Genomic DNA, 22,236 nt, shown 5'->3' with positions numbered 1-22,236 from the left:
GTTCCAGGTACCGGAGAAGTGGCATAAAGCCTGACCATCACATCCTTAAGAGCAGGTGCTTGGACTTAGAATACATAAGACAAATCACACTGCAATAGAGCTGTCAGTGGAACTGATGGGTGAAAATTCCCCCTAGTTACCTCAGGACTCCGGAGCTGCATATAAGTATATTTATTAGACAAACAACAATTGCAATCGGGCTTCACCTTCAGCCTTGTGCTGGGAGTGAGCCCGATTGCAATTGTTGTTTGTCTAATAAATATACTTATATGCAGCTCCGGAGTCCTTAGGTAACTAGGGTGAATTTTCACCTATCAAACAGCTATAGGGGTGGTCGCAGAGAGGTGTGAAATTGCATATATATATCCTTCCCCTCATCAGTCTTTCGCTCAGGAAGTGCTGCTGAAACTGTGCAAAAGGACACTGAGCAGACCTATAGCGTGCAACAATCTCAGAAGACCTGATACAGCTTTGGGCAGGTGCAGTCTGCAGTGAGGACTGCAGTGGTCTGTGGTGCTTCCCAGAGCTACTGAGCACTCAAGACACACACACACACACACTCTATCTTTCTCTCTTGCGCTCGCTCACAGACACACCACACACATACAAATATACAGCATTAAATAAACATGCCACATCACTTCTGATTGTGTAGGAGTACTAAGAGTGCTTGTGTGTAGAGTAAGTAGACGTTACCAGCAGCAGGGCTTCCAGCTGGTTAATGTAGATCTCCTCACTGGCTAAGAACCCAGAGAGAACCAGCTTCTTCATCTCCAAGCCTTTCTCTATGTCTCCCTGTGAGAGAGAAAGAGGGAGAGAATAGGAGAGAGAGGGATGTTTTTTTAGTAACTCACAGATAAATTCTCTATATTTGTTAATACCACATACACATTTAAGTGGATACACAGAGAGAGGGAGAGAGAGAGAGAGAGAGAGAGAGAGAGAGAGAGAGAGCGAGAGAGAGAGATAGACAGTATGCTTGTGTGAATAGAACAGAGTTTGACACTGACGCAGTTTCTCTTAGGGGCTGACTAAGTTGGGAAGAATGTGGGAGAAAGAGAGAGAAAGAGAGAGAAAGAGAGAGAAAGAGAGTGCTGGGAACTGTAGAGGTGCATTCAGGACAGACAGCTGGTGAAGAAACCAAAATAACCAGGAGAAGTTTGGCATTTCAAAGGCGACCGGGTGCTAGCTGGGGGTTTCACAAAGAATCTGATGAAGATTGAATCAATGTTACAGACTAATAATATATAATGACATAAAATAATTGTGAAACAGAGGTGAGCTTTTCCAATGGCAAAAGGTAATGTGCAGCGTGTGTGTGTGTGTGTGTGTGTGTGTGTGTGTGTGTGTGTGTGTGTGTGTGTGTGTGTGTGTGTGTGTGTGTGTGTGTGTGTGTGTGTGTGTGTGTGTGTGTGTGTGTGTGTGTGTGTGTGTGTGTGTGTGTGTGTGTGTGTGTGTGTGTGTGTGTGTGTGTGTGTGTGTGTGTGTGTGTGTGTGTGTGTGCGCGCGCGCGCGTGCGCGTGTGTGTTTGTAGGGGTCACTGTCAGTGTTAGTGGAGTGCTGGTCTGGCGCTGCTCTGCCCGGCTCCTTTGTGGAGGTGGTGTTTGCTTTGGCTCTGGTGAGTGCTGGGCCCTGAGACAGGCCGAGACACGCCCAACAGTTCAAACAAAAAAGCCCCACAGCACAGCCAGAGGACAAGCCTTTGAAACACTTAGGCTCTCAACAGGTAAAACACACACACACACACACACACACACACACACACACACACACACACACACACACATATTTATTCTTCATTTGAATCCACCCCATTTACAGAGATAATATACATAGAGAGAGAGAGAGAATAAAAAACCTGTATTGATGGTCTTTTATCGATTGTCAATAACAAGCATTTCAATGCTGAATAAAATATTACAAAACATCAGTATACACTTCCCTGGCATGGCTCAAACTCTACCCTGTGTTTATTCACTAGTGACAGATTTAATAATGCATCACTAACCATCAATCCAGATATAGACATAACTTTCAAAACAAAACGTCGGATCATACTTTCTGTAAGGTTATGGAGTTTTAATAAAACATTTACAACTTTCAGTGGATGACTCAACGGTGTTTAATAGGATGAAGAAGTGAAGAAACAGTCCACCCAGAATGATTTATAAATGATTCAAGGAGCTGACGTTTAATCGCTTTGTGTTATAAAGCTGTGTGCTCTTAAAATATGCTTGTAAGAGGAGCCGCAACGCCTTGTCTGAAAAGCTGGAAGACTGTGAAAGTTTAAGAGCAATATGGCAGACACAACCTATGAGGACATCCTTCAAAGGAACTGTTCCCCTGTACAAGGGACAACACATACAGTAATATCTCCACACAAAGGAAGTACCACCCAGATGACTCATCTGGTCAGCCACTGGGCAGCCAGAAATAGGCTCTTATTTCCTCATTATGCATTCACTGTCAACAACAACATAGCTCAAAATCTGGCCTCGGAAACAGCTGACCGTTTCCATATCAGGCCTCTGAAGATAAAGTGGGGACCTGCTGCCAACGCAGTGGCCTTGGTGTCTGCTAAGTTTAGCTTCATGTCTGAAAACGTAGTGTTGATAATACATGGAGGCACATGTACATAAAAACAACCAACCAATCAATACATTTATCAATCAGTCAGTTTTGATCTCCAATACTGATTATGCAAAAAAATACTGATTGTACAGGATGGCCTTGCTACACATTCCTGCCACAGATACCTCAGACATAGAGATATGTCTCTCTGGCCAGGCCCGCTGAGTGTAGTACAATCCTAATGCAGTCCTAGTGCCACTCCTGGTACTGATCACCTGTGGCTCTGAGTGTAGAACAATCCTCAAATTTAGTTACTCAGTAAGATTTTAAATTCAGCACTCTTTCTTTATTTAATTATTTCTTTTTGCAAAGTGTGGAGAGTAGACCCTTTTTTACATTTCACTACATGTTCGTGTATGTGACAAATAAAGCACTTGAATCTTGAATCCTAGTGCATGCCTAGTGCCACTCCTGGTACTGATCGCCTGTCTGACTCACTGACTGTGGACAATCAGTTCATAGTGATAATGAATCTCCTGCGGCACAGGCACAGGCACAGGCACAGGCACAGGCACAGGCACAGGCACAGGCACAGGCACAGGCTCAGACACAGACACAGACACAGACACAGGCACAGGCTCAGACACAGACACAGACACAGACACAGACACAGGCTCAGACACAGACACAGGCACAGGCACAGGCTCAGACACAGACACAGGCACTCTCACAGACACAGGCACTCTCACAGGCTCAGGCACAGGCACAGGCACAGGCTCAGACACAGGCACAGGCACTCTCACAGACACAGGCACAGGCACAGGCACAGGCTCAGACACAGGCACTCTCACAGACACAGGCTCAGACACAGGCACTCTCACAGGCACAGGCACAGGCACAGGCTCAGGCTTGGGCTCAGCCTGTTGTACTTTCCCTGTCACCCCTTCAGCCCACATCACCCTTTAGATACAGGTGGAAGGACATAGCAAGCACTCGATATGGTCACAATGTAGTCAATGTACTGCAGAACAAGACGTTTTGTCATGCCAAGCTTATCCAATAGTCAATGACAGAGGGACAGTAAACTAAGTGATTTTGGCCAGCCGCACATTTTGTGAGAGACAAGTCTGGCCAGACCTTAACAAAGAGTTGGTTTCACAATGAGAAACAGCTATGTGACCACTAATCGAGTCTGAGAGGTGTGAAAAAGAAAGAGAAAATAAGAGATACACAGGCCTAAGTGTCTGATCTCTAACAACTGATTCTTTTGGAGACGTTTATGGAGTGCATTCAATGGGAAGCTGTTCTTTTTTTCCAGGACACAACGCGAGCCTCCATTCAACTCGGCTCAGTATCGGCACATTCAGACAGTCCACTCTTCCTCAAACCCTCATGATGCAAACCCAACCGTTCTCGAAAATGACTGAACCCAACCTGGCCACAAGTTCCTCCTCCTCGTTGAGAAAACGCAACCAGAAGTTGGTTTCTCTCACCCTGCCTCCCAGCACTTTTCTTTGCTAAGCTCCTGATGAACATAGCTGAATGCCAGCAGCCTTTTTTTAAACTAACCTCACCTGACTATGTCCGCCAACAGAAGCTGCATACAGTGGACTGGGGTGGGGGGTAGTGAGAGACATGAAGACTGGTAGACTGATGAGGAAACAGGGGAGACAGAGGTGAGACAGAGGTGAGACGGAGGTGAGACAGAGGTGAGACAGAGGTGAGACGGAGGTGAGACAGAGGTGAGACAGAGGTGAGACAGAGGTGAGACAGAGGTGAGACGGAGGTGAGATCGAGGGGAGACGGAGGGGAGACGGAGGGGATACGGGAGCCCTGGCCTGGGTGTTTTCAGCTGCGAGGTGTGAAGCGTTACTGAATGGATACTAGCGTAGCATCAGCTGGGATTTTCACTTGGCGCTCGACCAGCAGTACACATGGCTACTGACTGACAGGCACAGACATGCGGCAGACAGTCTTGGATTTAACCAGTCTGTCAAGTATAGTTTTAGCAGCAGATCATAACAACAGATGTCACAATCTCTGAGGGGGGGGGGTTAACAATGCTATCTGCCATAAACAACAGGAATATCTACATTTATACTCAGTTAGTTAACATGTTAAGCTATGAAAAAAGTTATGATCTCTGTCAATCATTCAGGAGAAGAAAAAATAAGCCAACTCTTGATGTTGCTAATAACAAACTCCAGTGGAAGAGCAGTCTAGGTGAACTTGCGCTACTCAGCACTGCAAGTTCTGGACAGAGAAGGGGAGACTTTGGACCCACGGCCACCTTTCCTGCCTGCTTCCTCTGCCGGGACTGCATGGAACATGACCACAGCTCTGGCACACAGACGTGCAGTCTGGGCCGGCCGAGGGGGGAAGAAAAAGCAGGGAAAAAAACCCAAAACAAAACACGTTTTTGAAGACCGTTTTTTCCATCCCTCTGAAAGAGCTACTGTGTGCCCAGAGCTTTTTGCGGACCGATTGCCCTTAGTCGTTTTCCCAGATATGGCCGTCCTGTGGCGGAGGGAGGCGTGTAAGAGAGGCTGACTGACTGTGATGGGCTCTCTATGTGTCGGCCTGCGCTCTAAGACACACACCTATTAGAAAGCCACAGAGAAAAAAGACAGGCCCTTCACACTGTCGTGGGGCCTGCACCAGGCTTGTCACGCATATGCACACAAACACGCAGGCATGCATGCAGGCACACACAGATACATGCAGACACAAACACGCAGGCATGCATGCACACACAGATACATGCAGACACACACCCACAGTTTCTGTGAACGTGAGACCTTTAGCCACAACAGAAGAAAAAGCAAAGTAAACGTGTATTGGAACACACTATGACATGGAGTAACTGCAAAGCATTTCACACACACAATGCCTGTCTGCCTGTGTGCCCTCCTCACAACATTGCGACACAGTATCATGGTCGTGGTCATGGCTAAGGGGAACAGGCACTGGGCGCGTTTGCACCAGGAGTAGCGCCACGTTGTGAGAAGGAGACCCCCCCCCCCCACTTTCCTCTTTTCTATGTATAGGCACGTCCAAGCACGCACACATACACACACACACACACACAGTGGGTAGTCGCCATCTACACGTCCCATTTGGGTAGCCTGAGTTTTTGAACACACACGAACGAACACACACACACACAGTTCTATGGGTAGCCGCCATCTACACGTCTCGCTTGGGTACCCTGAGTTTCCTCCCTTGCCTACCTCCCTTTTTGCCTTCTCTCACCTGAAACGGCCGGAGGAGATAAGGGCCCACCTCCCCTGAGGTGAGAGGGCTGTCCAAGTCCAGTTCACCATCAAACTGGTCCTCATCCTCCAGCACCTTGTCCAGCATACCCAGCACCTCCTCCTCCTCCTCCTCCATGATGCTGCGGTACCACAGCTTGCCCCTCTCGTGTTCTCCCCCTGTCGGTCCCCTCTGGGCCGGTTCGCTCCTCTGCTTCAGGCTGTGCCGGGCCTGCCAAGGCACATCGGCGCCTGCTCACGTCTGCCAGTCTACTCCACCGGCCGGCCCGGTAATCTCCAGAGTCCTCTCCCAATACTGAGCTCTGCTGATGTCTCTAGCTTTCGTGCTCTCCCCCTCTCTCTCTCTCTCTTTATCCCTCCCTTTTTTACACAGGTTTTACTCTCTCTCTCAGCAGCTGTTCTGTTCTTCAGAAACAAACTCCTCCCGCATTTCCAAACAGTGCAGTCCTGTGCTTCTTCCAGGAACCTCCAGTTGCTTGTAACCGTTAGATACAGAAATCCACCTCGACAGGGCTTCCACCAGAGCATACACACACACACACACACACACGGACATGAGAGGAGAACTGGCTCCGCCTAGCCCTCACCCCTCCCCCGCCTCTCTCTTCCTGGTGTGTGTCACAGTTCCGGGTCGGCCTAGGAGGGCTCCCTGTGCACACACACACCCACACCACTTCCTCAGGATCTCTCTCTCTCTCTCTGTCTCCCTCTCTCAATCTCTCTCTCTTATTCCCTGACTGTTTTTCTCTATCCTCTTCTCTGCCTTCTCTCTATCTCTCTCTACCACACACAGACTGCCTCACTCTCTTTCTCCTTTTCGACAGACACTAACCACTGTTAACTGCTGTTGTGGGCTGTTCTAATTACAGGGCAAGGTTCAACGGCTGTTCTCTTAATCATTGGAAACTTTCTAGCAAGCCATTATCCGGGCTCTACTGCATGATCACAGCACATGGAACAACTCTGGACAGCTTGTTTTATTTCCCATCATTTCACACTGCTTCTTAAACTCAGGACCTTTAGTTAATCCCATGAACATGCTGCAGCTGAAGACAATTACCCCTCCCTCTCCAGCTTTGCTTCTCTGGGGTTGGTAAAAACCTGATTACATTCTGACAATCTTTCATCATTTATGTCTCTGTTACAGTCCAAATTAACTCTTTACACCACTCCCTTCCCAAATACACAAACATGACGTGTACAGTGAATGCAACATCCAGGTTCTAACCACACATGAGCCTGGACAGGATGTTCAGCATTTGACATTCACACCTCTATCTAGAGTAGTGGATAATATTAGCCTGCACATGTGCGCATGAAAGATTAGGATTTGAGGATGAAGTGTATGGTTTTGTAGACAAAAATGCCTCCCCAGAAGCAGCAAAGATATAATTGTAAAGTACCATGACAGGATAGTGTTTGATATTGCTGAGCCATATGGTGTATCTTGATTATTGCTGGGCTCCAGACATTAGGCATTACATTGTTTACATTAAAAATGCGACTTTTTCAACTAGATGTACAACTGTTGTGTGAGATTCAGAGCAAATATATCATACATCAGACTACTCGGATGTGATGGGAGAGAAAAGTGTGGAGAACTAGGGGATCCTAGAGCTATTCAGCTGTTCAGTTCAAATTATATTAATGGTCCTTGGGTACATGGTTTTAGCACAATGTACAAGTAAACCTAAACTTTAGGTTTAGGTTTAGGTTTATATTATATATATATATATATATATATATATATATATATATATATATATATATATGATATAATTAATATATATATATATATATATATATATGATATAATATAATGAATGACTTGAGAACTTGAGACCTATGCACATAGTACCAGTGTAGCATGAAGCAGGGCCAAAAAGACTTAATGAAATGTCCTAAAAGGCTAACCCTAGGAGAAATATTAGGGGAACTAAAACTCGTGAGCCATGGTGATGTGATGTCCCACATGATGATGTGAAGGCTCACGTCTTCCTCTTCTCCCACCGCTATAGGCTAACACTGGGGCATAAGATCAACTCACTTTACATTTTTTATTTGATTCTGTATAATTCTGAAAACAGACTACAAGGTGAGAAGACCTATATCACTCCTGTTTAATTCAGAAGCTCCACAACCTGTCACTCTGCACTTCCTACATTCCACCACTAGATGGAAACAGAGGCTTATCTCTTACTTCCTGTCTATTATGAAACTGTCCTAACTCTCCCAACCACTGCAGGACGCCCATGTAAGTCGCTTTAGATAAAATGGTCTGCTAAATACTTGACCTTAGCCTTTACCCCCTAACCCAGCACTCCTCAATCAAAAAGTTCACATCCCCATGTATATGAGCAAAAGGTGTATAGATGCAAGATGGATAACATGTATTTTACTCATTTTAAAACACTTCATCTGAAAAGACTATCTCAGGGAAACTCAAGAAACATTCTGAAGGTGCATCTATTTGAAGAGGCTGTCAATATTAGTACATTATATAAGCTCTACTGAGAGATTACTTAAGGTCTACTGCCACAAAAATGTAGTACTGTGAACACGACTGCATATAAACAAGGCACAATGTAGCAAAGAATAAAAGGATTAAAGGAGATATAGGAAGAAAGACCGTGTGTGTGTGTGTGTGTGTGTGTGAGTGTGTGTGTGTGCGTGTGTGCGTGTGTGCGTGTGTGCGTGTGTGCGTGTGCATGTGTGTGTGTGAGAGAGAGAGAACGAGAGAGAGGTTGGATATCTGTATGTCTCTCATCATAGCAGACATTGACTGACACAGATAATAGCAAGCTGTAGCAGTAGTAGCAGTAGCACGGCACAGTCCGAGCCCATCTGTTCTGTACCGCATATAAACAAGAGAAAGTGTGAGAGCATCTCTTTATTGTTTCTTGTGAACTGCATAAGAAGCTCTGTTGGCAGGCTTACCCCAGGGAGAAGACCCTCTGGAGGAGTGGGTGACACAGCCTCGCCATCTGGGCCCCGGGCACACAGCTGGGGCGACATAGTGGGCGACTCGTCGATGAAGGGCATCGTCTCTGAGCCGTCCTGGGACTTCCTGTCCTCGGCAGCGTCGCCATCGTAGCCGTCGTTATTGTAGTTGAAGTCTGCAGGGAGAGGAGAAGAGTGAGGTTAGGATGAGCGTCTCTATGGATCTGAGGTACAACAAGGTTTACCGCACTACGTTTACAACAAGACCATGGATAATAACAGGTACAGTATAGTGACAGTAACTCGGATTATGATCACAATGCTAAATTTGCGGACGTTGTTAGATTGGGATATGATGATGAAAAGAAGGGTCTTGCATATATGAAAAACTTAAATAAATAAATGAGAAGATATTTTATATTTATATTTTAGTAACATAGATCAGTCAGACAGCTAACGGTATGTTCTATGGTAAAGTGTGTGTGAGTAACGGTGTGTTCTATGTTGTAGTTTGTGTGTTTGTAACAGTGTTGTCTATGGTATAGTGTGTGTGTGTGTGTGTGTGTGTGTGTGTGTGTGTGTGTGTGTGTGTGTAACGGTGTGTTCTATGGTACAGTGCAATGTTAATGGTAGAGACTTCTTGGCAATGATGTTGCATCACACAGATGCACCACTACACCCCTTGCTTGAAATACTGGTGGCAAATGAAACAAAGGACAAAGGACCGGAGCGGTCTGGCAGACGACATGCAAAAACCACAGACACAGCAGCAGGTGAGAGTGGCGTTCCGACTGACGCCGGGCGTTTTAAAGGGCACAGGAAGAGGCCAGTGGGAAAGCAGTGGGCAGCACTGCCGACTGGAACCAACAACAAGCCCCCCACAGCTGAGTGGGCCGACGGAAAACATGCTCGACCGGAGCAGCGCGTCTACAGCTGTGCAGCTTAAGCGTGAAAGTTCCACATATTGTGGGGCCCCTGTTCACACATTACTAATATTTGTGTACACACAAGCACACTCTTACACACACACCCACACAAACAAACAAACAAACAAATACACACACAAAATGACTGTCGTGGACTGTGCAGGCATGAAAACCATATCTTTTGATCACATGATGTTCCTCCTGAGAGGGAGGTGGTGTGTTGATTCAGTGGAGACGTCTCTTAATTAAAAGGGGAAAATCTGTGACTGGCTGTGACTCAGGCTGCACTCCCCCGTGAGCGCAGGCCTGACCAACAGTGCCACACCGTCTGTTGCCATGGCACCTCAGGCTTCGTTACCATGACAACCAGCGACAACACGGAAAGCGTGAGGACCCCCACCTGTCAGTCAGCTGAGGGGAACTGGCGATGGCACACAAATGCCTCCCTGAACCCCCACCCCCACACACACACACACACACGTGACACAGAGCATAAACATCTATCTCCCCATATGACAGAAGCCTTGAAGGCAAATGACAGACAGCCGGCGCATGCCATGTGGGCTCGCAGAGAGACACACTCACACACACACACACACACACACACACACACACACACACACACACACACACACACACACACACACACACACACACACACACACACACACACACACACACTTTGAGATGGAGGAGGGGACAAAAACACGATTTTTATATCACCTTACTGAAACTGAAAAGGCCTCTCCTTCTTATTTATTGCCTGTGTTTCATATTGCAGCATAAATCTGTCATTCCTGCACCGATTTCATTCCAGCTATGAGCAGCATTTTATGTTTATGTCTTCATTTGGACTGAAGTGGATACTGAAAACTCATGTCTCTAAGCTGGTAAAAGCACAACCCCAAGGTTAGCTGGACTTTTGGGCTCCACTAGGGTGTGGTTCGGGCAGGATTAGGTTTGCAGATGTAATGTGCAACAATATATACCGATACAATATATAACAAGCAAATTGCAATACATATAAAATGATTAAATAAATAAGTACAGTGTACCACAGGACATAATATGAAGTGTCTCTACATATTGCCCTTTATAGTGGACAGCATTTGTCTAATTGCACCTGGCTGTTCAAGAGTGGAATCAGTGTTTCGTTCATGATTAGTGCATGCCGGTGGCGGAGGTGCCCAGTGAGATGAGTCTGCCCAGGCTGCTGTGCACGAGCAGGTTGAAATGTAGGCCAGTGGGCCAAGAGCCTGCAGACCTCTGACACCAGGGCCTTTAATACAAACCCTATCTCGGCATCACAAGCGCCACATAACGACCTCGTTTATCAACGTTTTGGATGTGTGTGTGTGTGTGTGTGTGTGTGTGTTGTGTGTGTGGTGTGAGTATGAGTGTGTGTGGTGTGAGTGTTTGTGTGTGTGTGTGTGTGTGTGGGTTGTGTGTGTGTGTGTGTGGGTTGTGTGTGTGTGTGGGTTGTGTGTGTGTGTGGGGTGTGTGTGTGTGTGGGGTGTGAGTGTGTGTGGGGTGTGAGTGTGTGTGTGTGTGTGTGTGTGTGTGTGTGTGTGTGTGTGTGTGGTGTGAGTGTGTGTGTGTGTAACAATGTGCCCTTCATCATCATAGTGACAAATGATTACTGTGAGAGCGGGCACGTCTGTGTCGAGAGGAACGAAATGAATCATGAGCCATTAACACGTCCAGTCACCTGACTGTGACCAATCACTCTCTGAAGAGCAGCCAGTGCCCTCAGCGGCAGGGTCTACGGTCACCTGGTGCGCAGGGGAGACACAGAGCATCTGATCACAACATCATCGTAAGTAGTGGTGTTAAACACACTTCACACACAAGGGGAAGCATCAAATGACCAGCACTGATATTCACGTGTTTTCCCACACTCACAGTGGCTGGCCTATTCACCTGTTTACAAGTCTGTGGAAACAGTTAGGATTTCCTCATCCTCACTCCTCATAGGATCTCATACTCACACCACACACACACACACACACACACACAGGACTCAGATCATTTGGAGCTGGAGAGCCCTAAAAGCATTTTGCTACAGATAAATGGGAGAAAAAGCCGCCACAAAGTCCTCTGGTACTCACTGGCCCAAAAAACATGAAATAGTAAACTGACAGGTTTTCACCACAGTAGGCTACCAACAGACAAACATAATAATATGTCTCCAAGATGTAGACCTAACTGAAGACATCCTATGGTTCTGTTTAGCCACTGAGGTGTTCAATCGGAGGCATTGGGTATTCACCGTTGATTTGACTTGAGCCCCCAGCTCTTTCACCCTCCAGTCACTCAGGCAGAAGATGTCACTGTGTCTGGCACTTATCTCCTAAATAATGAAAGCATATGACACCATTCCATTCTGAAATTTGCATTATTATGGTGAGCTTCGAGCCCGACATGCTCCGAGGCTTTCAAACTGGGCTTAAAACGAAATCCACGAGGAAAATCCTTTTCTTATTAAGCGTGGCAGGAAACTGAGTGTGTGACGAACACCACCTTGTGTCATACACACGCCAGGCTGAGATACAAAGAGAAACAGGTAAATCAGGAAGTTAGGTACGGTAATTGTGTGTGTGTGTGTGTGAGTGCGTGCGTGCGTGCGTTTAGAGGATTCAGATAAACAAGTGGATAGAACAGGAAGTAAAGCAGGATGGTGACTGTGTTGTGTTGGCTAAAGCGCTTTCAGTAAATTCCCCAGTGATCAGATTCCCCACAGAGACAGGGACTGAGAGAGCTGAATCCATTCGGTCCTCTCTGCTCTTCCCTGCTCCCTCTGTGGACGCCTGGCTGCACTCGGCCATCTCCCACATCTCCGAACGCCTGTGGCACACTCAACCACTCAGCTCAGTGCATTGACTTTTGTTCAAATTACAAACGGAAAAAAATAGACACTATAAAAAAGCTCTAGGCTCATGGCTCAGCCTTGGTGAATTATGAACACGATGTGCTCCTGTCTGTCCATGAAAATATGTGCTTCTAAGATCACTTCCCACTCAAGCAGCACATAGCAGTCGCAAACACACTTATTTTCTGTTGCAGGGGCATACACACACCCACACACACACACACACACATACACACACAAACTTTAACAAACATAATCTTTGAGGGTCTTACCAGGGGGTGACACAAGAGAGCGGAGGACACACGCAACCTCGAAAAAGAAAGCCATACAATCCCAGAGCGAGCTTCACCTTCAGGAATCGCACAGTGAAAACAACACGGTCCGTCATCAGCATATCAAACAGGAGAGCGCACTTACAAACACACACACACAAAGTCAGAGGGGAAGTCAGGCTGAACTAACCAATGGCATCTCTTCATAAAGGTCGCCATTCAAATAAATTCAAATCCTGATTCAAAGCGATGAGTGATAAGATCGGCCTGACCACGTATAGTAACACTGGGTGATCAGAGGACGTCACCAAGCCCTGCCAAAACCCTGCCACAGGTACATGGAGAGACAACACACACGATACACTCAAGCATTCAGTTCGGATGGAAATCACATTCAATGATTTGATTGATCATTTGAAGACTTTTTAAACCAAATTCTCTGTCGACAGGAAAGAAAGGAGTCATCGTCCCGACAATGCAGTGTGCCACTTGTTAGTTTATGTCCCCTCTGCTTTGAATGACCAATCATACTGCCTTTGTGTGTTACTATGATCTGAAAATCAACAGTTCCAGTTACTACGGTTTGCTAGTTAAAATTAAGGAAATAGGCAAGTAGCCAAATGAAAATGAATAAAAACATCCAAACACCCACCCCCACACACACCGACCTGCATGATGGAGCTCATCACACTGTTGGTACTATAATTGGGGGAAATTAACAGAGCAAAAAGACAGATACACAATGCAGGCCTGGGAAATGACTTCAGCTTAAATCAATCGCCATGACAAAGGCCCCTGGTTCCTCCCATCAGAGGGCCATGCTGCTCAGGCTCCATCAAGAGCTAATCTGCTCTGGATGAACCCTAAAGCTTTTAATCGATGCAATTGCCTGATAATCTGGGTAATCAGATCACAGGCTCCCGGCATCTGTTTAGGACTGGCCACCAATGAAGGGCCTCTGATGGGGAAGCGTAAAGAGTGAGTCTCTCTGCCACTCTTCCACACACAGCTGCAGCATCAATCTTGTGCGTTTCCGCCCCGGCCGTCTACATTTGGAGTCTCCATTGAGAAAAAAAAAAAAAAAGCCCTGTCAGCTGCTTGTGCCACTCGATGACATATTGATAGGCAGGATGTGTAAATCTGCCACTTTTGCGATTGAGCGGCCTGCACTTTGAGTACATTTCGTTCCAAACAGGCTCGTAATACTGCATCCTCTTGCCGCAATAACAAAATGAGGTCAATAACTCATTGCACTGCGAGGAGCAAAATAACTTCAGAAGACTTTAAAAGGATGCCTGTTTACTGGTATGAATCCAGGAGAATGAGTTGCGTCTTCTTCGCAAAGTAAGAGAAAGTTTCTTCGCAAAGAGAAAGTATCTCGAACAGCATTCTCTCATAGATGTGAAGATCCTTCTTGTTCACTGTCAATAATCTCCAACCCCTCCCCCCCTTTAAAACCTTCCAGTTTTTCATGATTCACTTGATTATATGTAATTTAATTGAATCTGTATTCAATTAAATTTCAGTTGTATAGCATCTTTTACAAATGGCTGTCCAAAATAGTGAACTTTAAAAACTTCTTTGACGGACTGGTTTTGTGTAAAGAGTCTCTTTAGACTCCATGTCATGTCAGTTTAATTTTGTGGATGCGATCCCGAGTCTAATACTTTGTCAACAAAACATCCGCTCCAGGCCTGTGAGTGGGCCATGCCATGGTCAGCACACACAAATGCCAGGACCCCTGAGACTTCAGAGGAAAAATACGAGTTCATGAACCGCCCTGTGCTCCAAACCGTCAAACAAATCAGCACTCCTCTATTCCTTTGCGTCATTCATCTCAGTTTAGTTTCTTTCCTAGTCACTGAAAACCACTGTCCATGTTGATCATTCTCTTGGTGTTGTGCATCCTGAGTCAGAGCCCTGTGTCGCAGAGCTTGAGCTGGATCAGGCTAGGGCTTCCTGCACATTGTGTAACCCAGGCCTATGGGGTAGTGTGGCGTGTTGTGGCAGTGATGGTGACGTGCAGCGCAGCATCACATAGACTTCAAACCCTCCTGTCAGCTCCCATCATGCCTCTGATGACTTGAGCCATGTCAAAGCCAGTGGAGAGATCGTCGTGGTAGGGGCCTGTGCTGCCATGACAACTGCCATTCACCAATTACATCCGGAATGTTAAAGAGGGCTGACGTCAATGGCTTCGTTCCTATCTGCAGCTAAACGTCGCTCTTAACACAAACGAGCTGGTAGTGAGTCAGAGGGCTGTTGTGCAGAGCACTTGACTTCCAAAGAGTCACATTCTATTTTCATTTTGAATTGCCTATCAAATGCAGCAAATAAATACCCCCGCTTCAACCTAGTCATGTCAGAATACAGGTTGCGTAAGTCAGAGTGATTTTTTGCCTCTTTATAGTTCATGTCATCAAAAGACACATTCATACAAAAATAGCTCAAGGACACTACAAATCGTGAGTTTATATTTATGCATCATTATCCACTTTTTAGACACTAGAAACCTGCAGCTGCAAAACAAAAACGTTTTGACAGATGATTTTAGCTGTCTGGACACATCATTTTGAGTGCGCTCAGTAACCCTAATCTCTTCATGCCAACCCATTACCACCCATCCACCCACCATCTCATCTAGGGCCTTGGACTCAAAACACTAATGGGGGTCAGAGCACAGTCACAACGTGATGCTATAAAAACTGGGCCTGCGTAGGTGTCAGACAGCGCCAGGGCACTCTCCGCCTCCCTATCCTCAACCAACCCTTGTCGCCTGTTCACTCCGCCTGGTGTCAGGCAGGGTTCATCACGGCTCCTGGGTTGTGTGAACAGAGAGAGAGAGAGAGAGAGAGAGAGAGAGAGAGAGAGAGAGAGAGAGAGAGAGAGAGAGAGAGAGAGAGAGAGAGAGGTGTTGTGGTAGTGGTAGTGGTAGTGGTAACCTGAATTGTGTAGACAAGCACAGTGCTGCACCGGACTCGAACTCGTAACCTTGGGCATGGGAGGCACGTGTGCTAGCAAGCAGGTTAAAACCCAAGGGTGCTAGCATCTATCGCTAGCTTGTCTCGTAAGGTGTTGGGGAGCGAGGATTAATCACTACACAGCACTGTACCAGCTGGCTACCGTTACAATAACACTCCCACACACAACAGCGCCATCCCCTCCTCGTCCTGCTCCTGGGGAGCCATGAAGGGTGCCATTAGAGTGGGGAAATGTTTTGCTAACGAAATCGAGGGGGTTAATTATCCGCCTGCGAGAGAGGGGACGGGGCACGCAATAACATGTGTGAGTATCGCCATGGGAACTGGAGTGGGCGGAGCTAGAGTGGCGCTCTCTATACAATCCCTGCCAGAACCCAAATGCTTATTTATAGTGCAGGCTTGGGCAAAAATGTAAACAAAGACACAACAAAACCTAATAAACACAACACATGACATGCTCTGATAAATGCAAATTCTCTTCCTAAAATGTATAAATGAAAATTTGAAATCACTACATACATAGAAAGCTATCTATGAGAGAAGTTCAAGTTTCAAGTATTTGTCCGGTATCTCACTATGGGTACGCCTCCCCCACCCATCACTCAGATACACTCTACCACTACACCAGGATTGACTGATCACTTATGATTTTCGGGAGGGGCCACCCCATTTGTAATACGATGCCCATGTGGCAAAATGTCTTTCAACAACCTCTTCTCGCTCATAAGAAACCTCTTGTCGACGCTGCCTAGGTTTTATGCTAATTGTCCACAGAGCGCAGCTAACCACTCACTTGCTGGGTGCTAATTGTTACACGGAGGCATTCAAAACAATAGATATTTAACCAGTCTGTCCCCCAACAGAGGCTACAATTCAGTGGAACTCACGTGTCACCAAACTAGAGCGTCCACTGAACTCGACTGCTCATGAAGAGTCTTTGTCGTCAGCTAAGCGTGGCCAGCAAACAAGCTGCTGGTTGAACACTGGTGCACTGCCATTGAGGAGGTGCCCTTTCAGTGTACTGTGGGGAATGTGTTGTCATTCCTACAAACCTTCCTCAATACAGGGAAAGCCTTCTCCATAATCAATGTTTGTTTGGCTGCTATATCTGCGTGTCATGTGGGATTTATCTGCAAGGGAGTGGGACCGCACCCCCTGGTCCGTCGTTTCATCCGCTTAGGCCCTGTGTCAAAACCCTTACCCACCCTTTTCTATCTCTACCTGGCGGGTTCCAAACAGATACCCTTCCTCTCCCCTTATGAGCCGAGGTTCTGCTCAAGGTTTCTTCCTGTAAAGAGGTTGTTTTTCCTTGCCCCTTTAGCCTTTGTGCTTCGGGGGTCAGGCTCTGGGCTCTGTAAAGCGCCTGGAGACAGTTTTATTGTTTTGGTGCTATATAAATGAAATTGAATCGAATTGGAGGTGGACTCAAAGATACTCTCACTTAAGACGGCACTGCTGTTAGGTGAAAATTCACTCAAGTTATCGCAGGACTCCGGAGCTGCAGATCAATATATTTATGCCTCTCCACCAAACGAGTTGGTGACTTGTACGCTTATTGGTGCATTCTTCATGCATGCAGTTTAGACCCAGGGATTCTAAAGTCTCATTGCGACCGAACCCATGGTACATTCCTACGGTCATAGACACGTCTTATTCGTGTCTTCCTCTGGAGCTCAGTGTTTTTTTACCTCCCGCCATTCTCGTCTCACGAACAGCAGCGGTTACATATGTCATGTCCTGTGGGCGCTCTAAGAGCATTCCTGACCAGGACCCTATCAGTCAGGAAATCTGATCAGTTATTTATTTCCTGGTCTCGCTCTCACAAAAGGTAAGCCTATCACAAATTAACATTTGTCACACTGGATTGTGGAGGCTATTCATTTGGCTTAGTCTGCCAAAGAGCTGAATGTGTACAGCAAACAAATGCTTGAAAGAGAACTTTAGATTGCGTGCGTGTGCTAATAGCAAGGGGTTAAGGGGCTCTGGAAGCTGAGGTTGAGATCCTCAGGTCTCTCACACACTGAGAGTCTACTGGCCACTGATCCAAGTAGATCCAAGCCTAGCAGGCATTGCACTGCATAAGCACAGTCTTTGGTGAGGCAGTAGCTGGTGAAGATCCTCAGTATCATCTTATTGATGAGCCCAAAACATGTCACACTGGCATGCTGTTCGATCAACTTTGGACAAATAATACCCAACGGGCCAATGATGCAGTAAAAGAAAGGACATATGCACTTATTTCGTGAAGCAGGGGCTGGCAGAGAAACTGTGGTAAGGGAAAAGAGTAGAAGCGGGGATAGAGAGGAAGTGGGGAGAAAAACAAGTCCTTCTTTCTCAGCACTTTTCGATGCTGTCTGGCGCTCAAACACATTACGTAATCTCTGCTGACTGTTAATTCCTTATGGAAGGAGGAAGTTTAAAGAAAAAGGCAGAACAAATTTTAGGCTCACTGCCAAAGCCAAAAAAAAACAAAAAAAAGAGGGAGAGAAAAGCTTTAGCTTTTGATCAGGGTGGATTAGCCTTTTTCCCGACTGCTAAGAGGAAGTGTGTCGAGACGTCCCTGACGTTGGGTGGCACCTCGTGTGGTGAACCAGGTCAGGGATAGGGCTGTGCTGCTCAGTGCCTGGGTTATTTCTTTTAGGGATGTCACTCACAGTGGGGGGACTAGATGGAGGGGGAGGCAGAGGTAGAGGAGGGAGGGGCAGGTGGCAGTTTGGGCTAGCGACTAGCGACGCCAGCTCCACCATCTGCGCAGCCCTTCACCGATCAGAGACGGAGCTCACGTGACGTCGCCGAGCTGGAGAGATTAATCACACAGCGCAAAGGGGGAGGACAAATGAAGAAGCGAGGAGAAATACGACTCCTCACCCTCAGGTAAATAATCATCTAGGCCTCCAGGTATTTATCAGTACAGTCATGAGGCTCACAACGATCCGGAGGGGGGGGGGGGGGGCAAAGCACAATGTCCTTGTGCTATTAGAAACACGGGGCAATGGATTGGTGGTCCATCCCAAGGGAGCATCTGAAAAGATCCATTGCCACTTCTGTAGAAATCAATAAAACAACGAGAAAACGCCCTGGGCCTGCCATGTAAGGAACAGAAGCACACAACCTTTCATGTGTTTTCTTCTCTCTCTCAATTTGAAAAGTGTATTTTGCTCTATCTAATTCATTTTTTTTTATCTCATATGCAGATACATATATATACACACACACACACCATATAAACACTGACACATCCCTATCAGCCAATCTGTGGATACAGCTGAGTGCCTAATAAAGGGTTCTCATGTGTACACAAACATATATGCGCGCACACACACAAACACACACACACCCACCCACCCACCCACACACACACACACACACACACACACACACACACACACACCCACCCACCCACCCACACACAAACATACTGCTGTTGTCTTGCCTTATTCTTGAGAACAGTGAACGGAATTCCAATTACCATTACCACCTGAGCATTAAATTGGAAATTTCTCTCTCACACAAACCCTATTGCACACTGCTATTTATAAGGTGAGCTGCAGCGACACAGAGAGAGCTGGCCTTCCATCACACGTTCACAGCCAAACTGTTCTGGACAGGCGCTGGGTTTGCTGGAATAGACAGCAGAAAGCATTATCAAGAGATACAGGATTGCATCGGCTATTTATGCTCTCTCTCTCTCTCTCTCTCTCTGTCTGTCTTTCTTTTTCTCTCTTTCTCACACACACCCAAAACATATTTTTGGAGGTGGCAATTTACTGAACAGAACAGAACAGACAAAGCTAAACTGTCTACACAGAGGTATGTTTGCCTTCTTTACACACAGTGTGAATGGTTTCCTCTCCTACTCCTCACTAAAGCGGAGGGGTGCAAGTGCCTGACCTGAAGGACATCTTGCACAGTGTGTATTTATAGCTCAATCAGTGGCTGAGGATGAGAGTGACTAAAATGAAAGAGAACGACTGGAGAACGACTAAAGGAGTCGGGTTTCAAATCAACTTCAAACACAGTCAAAAACACTCACACTCCTTTTATACTGTGTTAGTAATGACCTGTGATTTTGGCACAAGAGGAAAAACTGCACAAAAGGCTTGATGGCATTTGAGTAAAGTTAACTAAAACACTAGTGTAAATGCTGCCTGGCGATTCTGTAGCTGGCAGCCTTAAAAGGTGAAACCATTGTCCCTGTGTGAGACTTAAAAGCTGCCGTAAAATTTAAAGGAGACTTTCTTGGCTCCCCACATGTAGAGCACTCTGCACTCTGTGGAATTGTCTGTGTGTGGGGGGGGGGGACGACTCCTGCTGCTCCTGTCTGGCCTCGGTGATGTCCGCCATTAAAAAAGCAACATTAAATCTAGTTACCACACGGCGCTTAAGTGAAGTTTGCCGCTTCGAAAAAGGTCAACAGCCTGCTGGAGTCCCCACTTGACTCATAAATGCATGACTACACGCCACCTGAGCCCTAGACGGCAAACGGGGGACTGAGGCTCCCGGGCTAATGAGCTGCGCTGCACCACTGGGAGGACGGGTGCGGCCTGATATTATGCAGGCGCCATCTCAAGATCCAAATAAGATCAAAATATAAGGCCTGGCTTATTTTTCACAACGAGAGTGCTGAGCCAAAATCTGTCTAGAGATAAGAGAAGGGTAGTGGAAGCATCTTCAGTTGGCTCTTTTTTTAAGTGCTGATCTGCTGGACACAGTGAGGTGAAGACAGCTTGAAAACCTTCACACAGAACCCTCTCTCCTCATATTAAGACAAATTCAGTCGTAATTATACGGTGATAAAAAGGGAAAAAGACAAAACAAAACAAAACAAAAAAACGCTCACACCTACGCACACGTGCACAAAGAGGAAAGGAACAGCTTGTCATCCATACAATGGGCCACGGTGACAGGCAGGGCTTTGCTGGGCGGGTGGTGGGTGGTTGGGAACAAAGCGAAGGAAATGACAGGCCTGCGGTGTGGATCTGATGGAGCCGCACGGCCCCTCGGCCTGCAGAGGGAGATAAGAGTCGTTGTGCTCAAATGCCACGCGCATACATCATAAACACCCCCCACCACCACCACCACCATTCTGTTACCATGGCACCACATTCTATACATTCTAATTAGCCCACACCCCCCCGCCTAACTATTCAGTGATTACATGTATTAGGGTCACAAAGAGAAAGAGAAGCGAGTGAAAGAGAGGAAGAGAAAGAATGAACACCAGCACCTTCACAAGTTTTGCACCTCCTGGTTCCAAGAATACTAGCATAAGTTTATACGGGCAAAACCAAAACTATCTGTCTGTCCAATCAATCTGATGTCTCACCGTCACCCTCAGAATGAATCAAGAACCTCTTGTCCCTGACTGGATAGCATTAAGTTAAGCATTTAGCTACTGCTGAAGGCAGAAAAACGATAGTGAGAAAAGAAAAACAAACACTGTGCAGAGATCCACTGCTTTCACAATATGAAATAATGATCGTCAAGGTGTGTCACCTGCCATGACCTACATAATTCATGCGGTGAAGAAGCCTACACATTTCAGAGAACCCTCAATTACCAAGATTTAATTTACTTGATTACAAGGGCATGAAGCATGTCGGCTCACAATTAGACGCACAGACACGGACGCAATCCAAGCATCTGAATCCAACCGGGAGTCACCAGCATAACAACTCACAATGGATCCGCTTGACTACACTAAAAGCACAAGAGTGTAAAAGTAAAAAGTAAAAGAACTCTGATTCCATTTCAGCATGATGACTGATTGAAATCAGTCTGATAAGCCCAATCCTGTTCGCCGGGCTGTAGTGAGGACAGTACGTTAGTCAGGGGCGGAGGGAGCTGACCTCAGACCTGCCATGACTATGTGAGCCTTCAGGAGAGGGTCTGAGGCCAGGCAGGAGAGTGAGGCAGCTGCGTAGGAGTCTTATGCAACCGCTGTGGAGAGCAGTGTCCTCCATCACGCTACTCACTGCATATATAGCACCATCACTTTGAATCAGGCCTGATGAAAGAGCCTACGGTTCCTGTGAAGACAGCACATGCATCAACGCCAGAGAGAATAGCAAAATATGACAAAAAATAAACAATACTGGGAGAAGCGGGATCAAAAATGTATGCAGTTCATGACTGGATTACAGTGCCTGGGTTCAGTTGTGAGCAAAATAAAGCACGGTATGGTTTGAGTCATGTGGATTACACAGCTGTTGAACTGAAACAGATGACTGGCAGCAGCCGTAAACAACCTGCAATTATGTCGACCCAACACAACTGGGGGTGTCAACCCACTGGAGGCATCAGCGTGAACACACTGTGAATTCTGAGCATGTCACAACAACAAACTTTATATGAAACCCCTTAACCTCCCAACACACACACACACACACACACACACACACACAC

The 22,236-nt window shown here is 46.5% G+C and overlaps 1 protein-coding gene across 3 annotated transcripts in view; it reads right to left on the bottom strand.

The window, feature by feature from the left end:
• abr (ABR activator of RhoGEF and GTPase) overlaps positions 1 to 22,236 on the bottom strand; it is a 124,177-nt gene that overhangs the window by 73,055 nt on the left and 28,886 nt on the right. For 2 of the 3 annotated variants that reach the window (XM_031571544.2, XM_012822022.3), the window contains exons 2-3: positions 8,781 to 8,959; positions 697 to 795 (exon numbers count right to left, since the gene is read on the bottom strand). In XM_031571544.2, coding sequence (XP_031427404.1) covers positions 697 to 795; positions 8,781 to 8,959 — 278 coding nt within the window. Of the gene's footprint in view, positions 1 to 696; positions 796 to 5,823; positions 6,431 to 8,780; positions 8,960 to 22,236 lie in introns of those variants that run through there. The other variant, XM_031571545.2, reaches the window with a different exon arrangement.

Source organism: Clupea harengus, chromosome 8, assembly GCF_900700415.2.
Source record: "Clupea harengus chromosome 8, Ch_v2.0.2, whole genome shotgun sequence".
NCBI classification, from domain to species: Eukaryota; Metazoa; Chordata; class Actinopteri; order Clupeiformes; family Clupeidae; genus Clupea; species Clupea harengus.
This window is presented reverse-complemented; position numbering and strand designations above follow the sequence as displayed.